The sequence below is a fragment of the Nilaparvata lugens genome, chromosome 3 (assembly GCF_014356525.2).
Source record: "Nilaparvata lugens isolate BPH chromosome 3, ASM1435652v1, whole genome shotgun sequence".
NCBI lineage: Eukaryota > Metazoa > Arthropoda > Insecta > Hemiptera > Delphacidae > Nilaparvata > Nilaparvata lugens.
This window is the reverse complement of record NC_052506.1, coordinates 35,834,714-35,847,391: the sequence shown is the minus strand read 5'-3', so window position 1 is coordinate 35,847,391 and position 12,678 is coordinate 35,834,714. Positions and strand designations below refer to the sequence as shown.

The 12,678-nt window shown below is 32.8% G+C and overlaps 1 protein-coding gene across 2 annotated transcripts in view; it reads left to right on the top strand.

Annotated features, from left to right (window-relative positions):
- Window positions 1-11,633, top strand: part of LOC111051454 (myosin-2 essential light chain-like) — a 29,303-nt gene extending 17,670 nt beyond the window's left edge. The window contains exons 1-4 of one of the 2 annotated variants that reach the window (XM_022337974.2): window positions 5,074-5,195; window positions 5,747-5,842; window positions 9,612-9,788; window positions 11,397-11,633. In XM_022337974.2, the coding sequence (XP_022193666.1) occupies window positions 5,190-5,195; window positions 5,747-5,842; window positions 9,612-9,788; window positions 11,397-11,441 (324 nt within the window). In that variant the 5' untranslated portion in view covers window positions 5,074-5,189 and the 3' untranslated portion in view covers window positions 11,442-11,633. Of the gene's footprint in view, window positions 1-5,073; window positions 5,196-5,746; window positions 5,843-9,611; window positions 9,789-11,396 lie in introns of those variants that run through there. The other variant, XR_005570752.1, reaches the window with a different exon arrangement.
- Window positions 11,634-12,678: the final 1,045 nt, after the last annotated feature.

The window sequence follows — 12,678 nt, the reverse complement described above, 5'->3', positions numbered from 1 at the left end:
CATTAGACATTTGAAACTTATCACTTATTTTACCGATTGGAAACATATTATGAACTTAAGATGAGTTTGATATATCATTTTCGAAGAGAAATTTATTATACCTTAATATACACAAAAAGATAACTTTAAAAAACACTAATAAAGATTAAAACATCAATTTTCCTACCCTCGGACTTCTCGCGGACCACTTCTAGAGCTTTCGCGGATACCTTATTGGGAACCAGTGATCTATATAAATATGTAGAAAGATAAATTTCAATTTTGTGTATTTCCTCATCCCATTTATTGGATCGAACTTCAAATAATCCAATTTCAAAATATTTTTTGTGGCTCAATTCAATATAACATTTCATGAAATAATTAACCATGATTAAGTGCTGATTAAAGACGTCTTGACTTCTCTGATTGATTCTCTTCAGTACTGAGTATTCTACCCATAACATGTTGGTACAATAGCTATTGATGTTGATATGATTTTCGAGTTGCATTACCACGAGCAGTGGTTGAGATTAGAAATATCACTAAATATAAACAATATTGTCTGACGGTACATTTTGATACCAATAGAAATTTCATTAACTGAAATGAATTACGAGGTCTCAGACAGAATAGCAAAAATATCTGTCACCAATGGTGTTATCAATCAAATATCTAGATAAGACGATAACGACTAGGAAAGCCAAGATTATGGCTAACAACTTGAAATGAAAATCTATTTCTCAATTATTTAATAGAATAATAATATATTGTGTGAATTTGAGGTTAGGTTCTATATAAACAACGCTTGTCAGCAATATCAATAACGACCAAGCTGAACATCTACAATTTAATTAGACACTCATTAGCAAAATAATTGCATCTAGGTAGCATTCATTAAGACTAGGACAAGAGGGTTTGTAAACTAAGCATGTCAAAAAAATGTCACAAAAAACGATTAAGAAAACACAAAAATATTTATTGTATCTTATAGCATGAACAAAAATTATTAAAAACCTAATAAAAATAATTAAATGTATCCAGGAAATAGGAGGTTACCAGGCGCATGAATACTGAAATAATTTGCATGCACCAATCACATAATGGCAATTGATAGGCAGCAATAGTATGCCGATTCAAAAATATTTCTATATATTTCTACAAATAAAATACAACAGAGTAATCACGCCGAGAGGAGAAAATGGATCCATGCATACAGGAACACTCATATCAAGGTTATGAAAACATCCCTTTCCATATCATTCAACCAGTTTTGTTTACACAATAACATTATTCCCAACTATGCAAAAATCAGTATAAAAAATCAAAACTATACAAAGAGCACATCAGAGCCATTAATAAACCACATAGCCACTCAAACTTTGCTGACCATATTATATCCACAAACCACACATACACAGACATCGCCACCAATCTTGAAATCCTCCATATCTCTCAAAAAAGCAGAAAACTCAATGTATTAGAACAATACGAAATCTACAACCACACAAAACAGTTTCCCAACAGTCTCCTAAATGATCAAATAAATTTCTCTTCCCACACACTCTTTGACAAAATAGTCCAAAGTTCAAAAATACCGCCGCACTAAATATCCACCAACCCAACCCCCACCACAACCTATTCCACCACCTTCATCCCTTACCACACATAGCCTTGTCATCTGAGTGAATTCCCACAGTCTGATGATGACCAACAACAGGTCGAAACGATCGTCACTATACAAAAAGTAAGTGCATTTTCACTTCAAAAGTTTTTTAAAATTCAAGTTTAAATAAATAGAATTTGTATAAAATTGTTGTATAGTCTATATTTTGGATATGGCCCGAAGGCAAAGAAATTATTAAACATACAACATAAGTAATAATTAAATATTTAGTACAGTCTATTTGAACCTTGAATGGCGGAGGACTAGGCATTAATACCTACTACAGTATGGGGATGTACCAATCAAAATACAGTATTTGTTCTTCAAAAATTATTCAATTCAAAATCTCCACGTGGTCTTTATAAAAATTTGTAATTGTTATAGAATGCACAAAACTATGTAGTTAAGATAAAAAATAAGAGTTTAAGATAGAAATATTTAGTCTTAATATAGTAATATGTTATTGTATTACGAACTATTTGACAGTACTAAATTATGTCATCGCGGAGTATTTAAAATCCGCCAATAAGAGATATTCAAATTTTATGTAAATTAAAAAAGTTGGAAGTATCGTCGAGAGAGAATAGGGGAAGACCAACAGCACCAAGAGGTCACCAGGAACACTCACCAATTAGGAGAGCATTAGACTGAATCACTTATTGTACAATAATTAATTTTTGCCAAAGTTTAAGTTTGATTTATGTATTTAAAAATTATATTCATTCAACTCAGTGATGTCGCTGTATGACGTGAGTTATTAAATTGAATATCCCCATTGGAGAAGACGACAGCAGCCCACCAGAAAAGGCTTAGGACACACGAGACGAATCCTGGCCATCATCAAAATTTGTGAAAAATCTACACGTGAGTTCATAATAATTATTCAAGAGGTTCCTCAGTGCTACGAATTGATAGAGTTTTCATAAAGCTAACTCGTCGAGGGTATAACTTAAAAATCAAGGTTGATTCAGACTTAATTGCGCAAGTAATATTAATAAGGGAAAAGTCATATTTAAAATATGTATATGTGAGAATTAAATGTTAAATTATATATCACTATTTGAAATTATTAAATATGCTCAGTTAATGTACATAAATATCAGTATTATTATTTGCATAATAAGATTTATAGAAGCTCAAGTACACAAGATAAATTATTTATCTAATTTCCACTGACGGCCGAACCTATGCCTTGAGATTTTATATTTGAAGTATCAATTATTATTGAATTATTCTATATTATTGAGAATTTGAAATAGAAAATTCTAATTTGATAAGCAGAAGCGAGTCAAATCATTGAGCTATAGGAATCTGTAAAATGTATGCTGATATTAAAATCATGAAAGTTGTTAATTGATGCGATTGAGCAGAATAAGAATTTTAATTGAGCGAGCCGTGATATTTTTTTGTGTATTTCTCATATTGTTTTTTGCTTTTACTATTTCATATATTATTTTTTGCTCGTTGATTTTATTGTAATTACATATTTTATTGATTGAATGGTGTTCTTTTCATTTTTAGTCCTGTCTTCTTGCATGACCAATCTTGTACTAGTATTTTTTATTATCATTATTGACAAATTAGTAACATTATCAACCAACTGTATTCTTCATCGAATAAGTTGGATGAATCAGCGATATACAGTACCGATCATCAAATCTTCAGAAATAATACGTTTTCAAGATTTATTTAAATGGTTCAACTCATTCAATGAAATCCAATTGATTGAAATACAGAGTCTCAGTATTAAGTCGAAGCAGTATTACAGCCTTTTCAACATCTATAATTATTGCGGAACTAGTCAATGCAGCGGTAAAAATTACCGATTGACAGAGCAGCAGCAGTTTGCAGTGGCTGATAGCAGAATTTGGTATAAGCTCCTCAAAGAGCTGGTAAGAATCACATGCTATTTTTATTTCAGCAGGTGTCAAATTGTCAGAAATATTAAAATATCTCATGCTCTACCGACAGACAGCCAGCTGGGCATACGTAGGTCAAATACGGCTTTTCAAATGGCTATGTGTGTTATTTTTGAATTTCTTACATGTTTATTAAATTCATCAAGTAGTACTATGGCTAGAATAATTGATTCTTCCAGAGTTTATATTCAATGTTGTGCTTTACAATATTTTCGTCATACTTATTGGCTGAATAAAACAAAATATTAAAATGTTATGAAATCTATTGTGACGAGAACTCCATCATGCTTCTAGAAATAGATATGAGAACTTTATTATTTGTCAATGGAACAAAATTTATTACAAAATCATGACACATTTCAAAAGTTTTAAGGTATTTTTTTGGAAATTCTGCTTTCAGGTTACATTACCTTCCTTTCATTTTTATTCGCTATTATCTACGATTTACTATTTCAAGTTCCAAAACTATATTGGGAATATAGAAAGAACATGAAAGAAATTATATCGAAGTTAATAATCACAAAAATATACTTTAATAAGTAAAAGCAAGCGATTTTACTTATAATCCTATATAAGCTCCATTGCAAAATTCAAATATTTGTAATCTTCATGGCGGCGGCGGGAAAAAAAAATCCAAATGCCATACTGTGGGTAATATAGTTACTGTACCATCAACTACCTGTCATGCACTACGGAGGCTATGTCTACGGAGGTAGTGCCAGTATACAGAATATTATTCTGTATCTGTACTCAGTATATTACAAATCTGGTTTACGAGTAAGACGAGTGAATATTCTAGTAAATGTAGAATGAACATTTTCTTCACTCTCATATTGCAGTATCAAGTTCAATACCGGACTAAATATGCAAATAAGAATGATTAATTAACATGAAAAAATGATACAAATATCGTTTCCCTCTTCTATACAGTCTCTTTTTTCCTATAACTCAATCCTATTATACTTTTTGCCAGTAGGTCCTCATGAACTTGTATTATATTGGATGAATAATCATTTTATAATCATGGAAAGAGTGTGTTTGGTTATAGGTATTTTCTATAGAACTGATCACAAAACTATGATTCAGTAATTTTTATGATGTTCATTACAGAATAATAAGAAAAAGTATGTTAATGAATTTAGAAAAAAGTCTCAAGATAAAGTTACAGTACCGTAATTTGGAAAATTCACGATTAGCTATAATCACTATTCTTACTTACTAAACTGAAGCTGCTGCCACTGATACACTGTGATTATCCTGGGTGGAGTGTCGATTCAAAGTTTCAACAATGCTTATTGAAGGACTGTCGAGACTGCACTGATTAGAGGTACGATTTACTTCAGGCAAACTCACTCCATCAAGTCACATTTTAATTAAAATTGTGGTCAGAACAGCAAATGTCTAGGTTGGAACTATTGCAGCTCTCTCAAACAAAGAGCAACCTGAGGTGTATTAATTGTTGCACTTGACCCAAAATTACTAAGAAATTAAGTAGCTATTATTATCAAGGAGCATCACTAACCAGAGGGAGGAATACCTTGCAGTTTGGTAGTATAAATATTAGCATCACCTCAGGATAAGACATAAACTGTTTGTAGCCACTACAAGAGCTCTAGGACATCCTCATCATGAAGGTAAGTTACTGTTTCTTTGCATTTAAATGTAGGAAAATGGGTTTCATTGATGGTCAAGAGTACCTTTTATTCCAGCTGATCATAATTAGCTTACAACAGGTACACATTCAAATGATAAAATTATTTTTGGTGAATAGTTACAGACTCACATAAGTTATTCTGATATACTTGAAGAATGATCATTGAATTGAAAATTCAATTAGAGAGTTGGTCCAATTATAACATGTTACTGTTACTGCGCCACGTCAAGTGCTGTCTGCCTACCTGCTTCTTTGTTCATTTGGAGAATTCAATAATCACAATACACTTATTTCAACTGAATTGAATTTTTATTGATAAGATCAAAATTCTTACAGAATGCTGGATCTATCAAGTAGTAGCCTATATAACTGGTGGAATGAGTATAATATTGAATTATGCAAAATATACTATCAAAAGATCTGCAGCCATAATTGAATTATAGACCTTGTATTATTGATTGATTGTATAATTGATTTATTGGATTTTTATTGACCTTCTAATTACAACATTTTATTGATCATAATTTACAGATTGCAGTGTGCATTTTGTCAGCCAGCCTTGTGGCTGTAGTGAGTGCCGATCTATCATCTTTTCGAGTTCCTCGGGCTGGAAATACAGAAGATTCAGTGAGTTTCATTATAAAACTGTCATATAATAATTCCTGAAATATTCCATAGAAACATGTGAAACTTTGGCAAGGTAATTAAAATGGTTCAAAGGAAATGAATCCTCGTCAAGGCGGTTCTAAATAATGACGTATTTTGAGTCAAATTTGGTCGAAAAATAGGATATTCATTGTTGAGTGTACTTTAACCCATATTTACATACACATAGAATGGCCAATTTCTATATTCTAATAAAAACGTGTTACCGAGATACGTAGCTTTGAATATAGAAATTGACCATTTTTTGTGTATGGAGATATAGGTTACTAGTAGTTCTGCGAACAGTAGACCTCACTCAGTTTTCTCATCCACAAGTATCTAATGTCACCTGTTTGAAATGTTGACAAACTCAGTTCACGCTTGAATTTGTATTCATCCATTTCCGTGATAATCTTTCCATTTGATGAAAATATTCCATAATTGTTTTTCAGTCAAAAATATTATAATTTCTCCAGCATTATTTAGATCAGTAATTATTCTTAACTAATTTATTCATTTACTTTTATTTATTCAATTTTTATTTTTAATTTTCATTTAATTATTTCTATATGGACAATATTTATCATCATAGAAATTAATCAACAACTATTTTAGTTGTAGACAATATTTAACATCATAAACATTTCTTTAATCTCCAATTTCTTTTATTTAGGATTATCAGTTACTTTTTTAGTTATTTTTCAACTGAATTTTCAGTTTATCAGTTATAATAATTATTAATAGCCTATTCAAATTGAGAAAGACTCATTAATTCAAGAGAGAAAGCAATATGAATGCCCTATACACGTTCGAATTCGCGCTGTATATGAGATCATAATGGCCGGTTGCAGAGTCGTCACATAAAGTTTAAATCAGGCATTTAACTTATTTATGAAGCCATAAGTCCACTACACCTTGTTGCACGGATGTCAAAGTAAACTATAGCTCCCATGAAACTAAAAACTCCCAATTAGACACATGATTTCGTTGCAGAGTCGTCAAATTGAGCTTATTTATGTCTCCAATCGCTAAAAACGGTCATTTAAGTTATGGGCTAGAAGTAGTGCTGTTAAATCCAATATCTACTCCCACCACATGCATTTTAGAGTTTGTGATAGCTTTTTTACTTTCCTTGCCCTATTACCATAGGTAAGGAAAGTATTGCTTTCCGAAAAAAATTAAGGTACCCCAATTTCCAAATTTCTATACGTTTCAAGGTCCCCTGAGTCCAAAAAAAATTTTTTTTGGGTATTGGTCTGTTGATTCTATTAAATGATTCACTATGAAGAGATAACAGACCTCGTATGTCTCCAGCGTTATTTTCCTGTCACCAGCTGGCTCAGATCTTTGTTTATAAGTAGACTTGAGATACGTGTGAACACTAGCGTCATGTAATCAATTTTCATAACGGCAAGGGAAGTTGTGTGATTGCGCCACACCAGATTTTTTCAAGTTGTTTATAAGCTCCAAATCGCTATTGCACCAAATAAATATGGTGAGAAATCTCGCCAAAAGCCAAGAGTCGCCATATGGTTTATCAATTTTATGTAAGGTCTTTTAGGTATGTTCACAGTGATGTCGATTAAAACTTTTCCCGATGCCAAGACATTGGTTGGATAGAAGCATAGACGGAAATGTACGGAAAAAAGTGAATAGAGCTGCAGTGTGACCTATGTGTGATGCTAATTCGAGATATAGCTAAATGGGCTTCCGCAAACGACTGTGCAACGACCAAACATTTGTGTGAGTGATTTTAAACTATGACTCACATAGCTATGTTTGATTATATGTAACGACTCTGCAACCGGGCATAAGACAGCTCATGAAAGAGTGGCTATGAAGTACGATTGAATACAAAGCGCATGCGCCGTTAAACGGTGTATTTGTCTTGTGTCACTCCAGCCATCTGTGCCATAGTGATATCGGAGTATAGAGGAATTCCCTTTCCTTTCATATTATCCTTAAAATGCAAAATTTCAAAGAAACTTGTGTATACATCGACGCGCAGTTGAAAAAGGAATATTCCTGCCTTAAATCTCATCGAATTCTATCAACGCGTTTGGTCGTAATCGCGTTACATACAGACACTCAAACAGACAAAAGCAAATCAAGTTGAAACATAGACCTCACCACGGTATATAGAACAACATCTAAATACCGTGGACCTCACTACGTTCGGTCAACTATAGAATTTCTGTAGGAGATATAAGTTCACTAAACAATAAATTTTCCATTATAAGATCGAATTTGACTTATGATACATGATTTTGAACAACCTCGACGAGCCGGAGAGAATGAGCTTTTTAATACAAGGAGAGTACAAGGAGATCTGATTATTGTATCAAAAATGTTTAGTGTTAAATTTTTGATCCTTGAGGTGCTCTAATGCGCGTCATACAGCATGATCTTATGAAATTACTAGCCGTCAGGCTCGCTTCGCTCGCCATATCCGTCTAGCCAGGGGGCCCCGCCCCCTGGACCCCCGACTGGATCGTCCAAGACTGAGATGAGCAGGCTCGCTTCGCTCGCCTGCATTTTTCATTTGAGCATTTTTATCATATGTTAGGACGATCCAGTCGGGGGTCCAGACTAAACGTCTGGCTAAACGGATATGGCGAGCGAAGCGAGCCTGACGGCTAGTAATATAATATTCCCAGGAATAGCTCTGATTGAAGTAGCAGTACCCAATCAATTTTTCCGCGATAAATGCATTTCAATCTTCAACTTGGTGCCAACCTAACAAAGTCAACTCAACTTAATTCAAACCTCACAAAATTATTAATTTAGTTACCAGTTAACAACTGTTTCGAAGAGGTACTCTCTCCAGATTATAGTTCTATATTAACATATGGTATGGACATTTTCCAATATTATAATTAAGAGAAAAAGAAGAATATACATGCTAAAAGACGAACTTTGAACCCTTAAAAACCACCCTTAGAGTTAAAATATTGCCAAAAGATTTCTTAGTGCGCCTCTAAAGGGCCAACTGAACATACCTACCAAATTTGAACGTTTTTGGTCCGGTAGATTTTTAGTTCTTCGAGTGAGTGAGTGAGTGAGTCAGTTAGTGAGTGAGTGCCATTTCGCTTTTATTATATAGATAACATCGTGCGAAATCTCAGTGTGAGGACAATGTAGATGATGATATTCGTGGAAAATTAGGTGTTTTTCAAAATATAAGGAACATTGTTATCAGGTGATTTTACCAGACAAAATTAAGAGTTTTACCAAAAACTAAAAAGGATGTTGCCTAACATACCGGCATTCCCCCTTCTCCCCTACCTAGAAATCTATATGAGATAGAGCGCTTATACCTGGTCTTAGGTTGTAGAGCACAAAATTAGGCCCATAATTATTTTTAATGGTGACAATCGGAAGATATTGTTGATTAAGAACTGAAATCAATCGAAATTGATTCTATTCTTAACATTTTACCCATATCATTTAAAAATTTGTAACTCAGTACTCATTGAAGAGTTCCGGATGATTTCATGCCATTCAGAGTATCATGATCTAAAAAAAGGTGGAGTTAATTTTTCTGTCCGATGACTATATTTGACTGAAAACTGGAAAATTAACCGAAAATACGAGGTTTTAAACAGATAACAGTATTACTGCATCATATGCTCTGTAAGGTAGGTCATGCTACAACATAACTAAATTTATCAGTTGTTGCCGTTGTTTGTTGAGACTATCCGAATTAAAATTCAGTTTGACAAATAATTTCCAATATTTTTCAACTTTTCAGGGCCCAGTCAACTATGAATTCGCCTATGAAGTGAAAGACGCTCCATCTAATAATGACTTTGGTCACATGGAGAGTAGGAATGGAGAAGTAGCCAAGGGTTCCTACCACGTTCTTCTTCCTGATGGCAGAACTCAAAGAGTTGACTATACTGCTGATGAAAATGGATATGTGCCTAAGGTACGTGTATGATAAAAACAGTCATAACATCCAACCATCCTAGAGTTTCTGTAACCTATAATAAAGTTGTCTTTCATTGTGGGACTGGTAATTATCCATTTTAATCGATAGATCCAAGATTCATATTCATGAAGTTTTCACTAACTTGTCAGCTGTAGCCTAATTGATTTTTTTGTTGCCACAGTAGCTAGTAACTCTGTGAGCAGTAGACCTCACGCAGTTTTCTCATGCACAAGTATCTGATGTCACCTGTTCTAGTTGATTCAGTTGAATCACAATTCACAGTTGAATCATAATTTACTCTTAAAAACTGTTATTTGTTTTCTCCAAGATCAAAAAAATCACTTATGTTAATAAATCCAGTTCACGTTTGAATTAGTATTCCATATGATAATCCAGTTCCGTGAAAAACAGATAATCTTTCCATCTGATAAAAATATATATAAAAGTATTTTAAAATTAATTTCCTCCAATCAAGAATAATATTATTTTTTCAGCATTATTTAGTTCTTTTAATCATTTTTGAATGAAAAAGACTAAGAAATTGTCAAAAAACCACTGATTTATTGATAATTAGAAAGACCGGTATTGTCAATCTCTGATAAACTGAGTTTGACAATGGTGTAATAAACGAAACCGGTCTTTCTAATTATCAATAAATCAGTGGTTTTTTGACAATTTCTTAGTCTTTTTCATTCAATATGAATAATTACCACAATATCAACTTCTCAACTACACAAAAAGTTAATCATTTTTCATTATATTTTCAATCACCCATTAAATTTGTTTTTCAAATGTGAGAATATTGATACTGATGGGCACGCATCATAAAAAATATTGAAACCCTACCTTATAGAAATAGACACGGCCAGACATCTGTGTAATGCATGCAATGAATAATACACTTGTCAGCTGATTGATTATGAATAATCCTATTGTCTGATTAATCCTATCTTCAAAGTAGATGAAATATATAGTGATATCAGAGTATGAAGAAATTCCTTTTCTTTTCATATTATCCTTAAAATGCAAAATTTCAAAAAAAACCTTGAGTATACATCGACGCGCAGTTAAAAAAGGAATATTCCTGCCAAATCTCATGGAATTCTATCAACGCGTTTGGCCGTAATCGCGTTACATACAGACAGACAAAAAAATCCGAGTTAAAACATAGACCTCACTACGTTCTGTCAATGAAGATTTTAAAATAATGATATCGCTAAAAATTTACACATAGCCCTATGAACTTTCGCTTCAACATGGTCTTCTTTTGTAAAATAGATTATAGTTTTCCAGCTTCTGTAGGAACAACTACTGAGTTTATTCTTTTATTCTATTTGTGAAAACTTTGAGAGACAATGATACTAATTGAGCATATAAGGAAAATAATTCCAGCAATACTCAGCTCCAGCTTTCTCATGTATTAATCTCGCAAAAAAATCTTCATTCATTTCTTGTTGCCTCAAGATTAAATCTTAGAATATCTAAGAAATGATTTATTTAATCAAGAGAAAATTGAACTGTTTTTGCTCCATATTATAATATAAGCGTGTCACTCTTTACATAAATGAATATTGCCACCTTACCCGTTTTTTCCTACATTTCCAGATAAACTATGATGGTTCACCTTCAGGAGCTAGCTACAGATTCTAATCGATCGATACTTCCATCAGACTGGAGCTCTCTTCTGGGTCAGACTTCTTCGAATGAGAAAAGTCTACTTCATCTATCGGTAAACCGTTACAACTCAAACTTACTAACAAAGCTCCTAATATTGTGCTCATTATGATTAAATTACTTGAATAAACCATTGTGAAAAAAAATTCTTTTGAACTAACTATCAAATTACTAGCATTCCATTTATCCTTAACCAATAGTATTTTATTTATATGGGTTGAGTTGGTAAAGTGAAAGTCCCACCCCCTACTCTAATAGTTGAACCCCTTCATAGTCAACACCAATATTGAACAGGAACCCTCCATTCCATCTAGATCTCAATTGAAAACACTAAATTTCTCAAAGTTCAGTCACTTTCTCAAATTACACTGTCATATCGTAATTTTTTTGAGTGATTATACTCATTTTAGGCTAGTTTTATTCAAGGTTCAAGCCTATTTTCCGCATCTAACAATTACTGAAAATATCCTTATTTCTAATATAATGTGTTTCACAAATTGATCGGTCTTCTGCAGGAAAATCATTGATTTTTTACATTATAAGCAGAGTCTTGTTTTGTTCTACCGCTGATATATCCTAACAACCCTAAAAACTAATAGTCATTAAAGCTCTTAAAACTAGATTGCCAGAGGTAATGTACTCATTTCATTGATATGTCATTGATTTATCACTGTTTCCAATTTATCAATACAATAATCTGAAATAATTGTATTTAAAAAAAATCTTTTTCAAGATAGGGATGAGATTATATTGTAAATGTACGTGCCAAAATTCTATCTTGGCAACTTCGAATAATTCAATTTCCAACAAACCTCGGATCGCATACTAGAAATTTACAATATATTGCAGAAGATCCTGGCTGATCCAGGAGTAGAACAATAAGAGAAAGGTGAATTATTGAAAACCTTCAAGAGAATACCGTAATAATAATAGTTATGAAGTGAATGGTGATAATCTGAAGATTGGTATTTAGCTCACATATGACACATATTGTTGCTCTTATACCATAGAGGATATTCAATTCATTTCGATGGCTCTTATAAGATCAAGGCCGTTGAATAGAATTCAAACATTATTCCAAACATAAATTTACGGAGACTATCACGATTACTGTTGTTGCTCTGAATCATCACATGGTGATCCACATCATCTGATAGGCTACATAGACATACTCGTAGTTGATGCTTCTGATAGTAGCATTGAATGAATGATT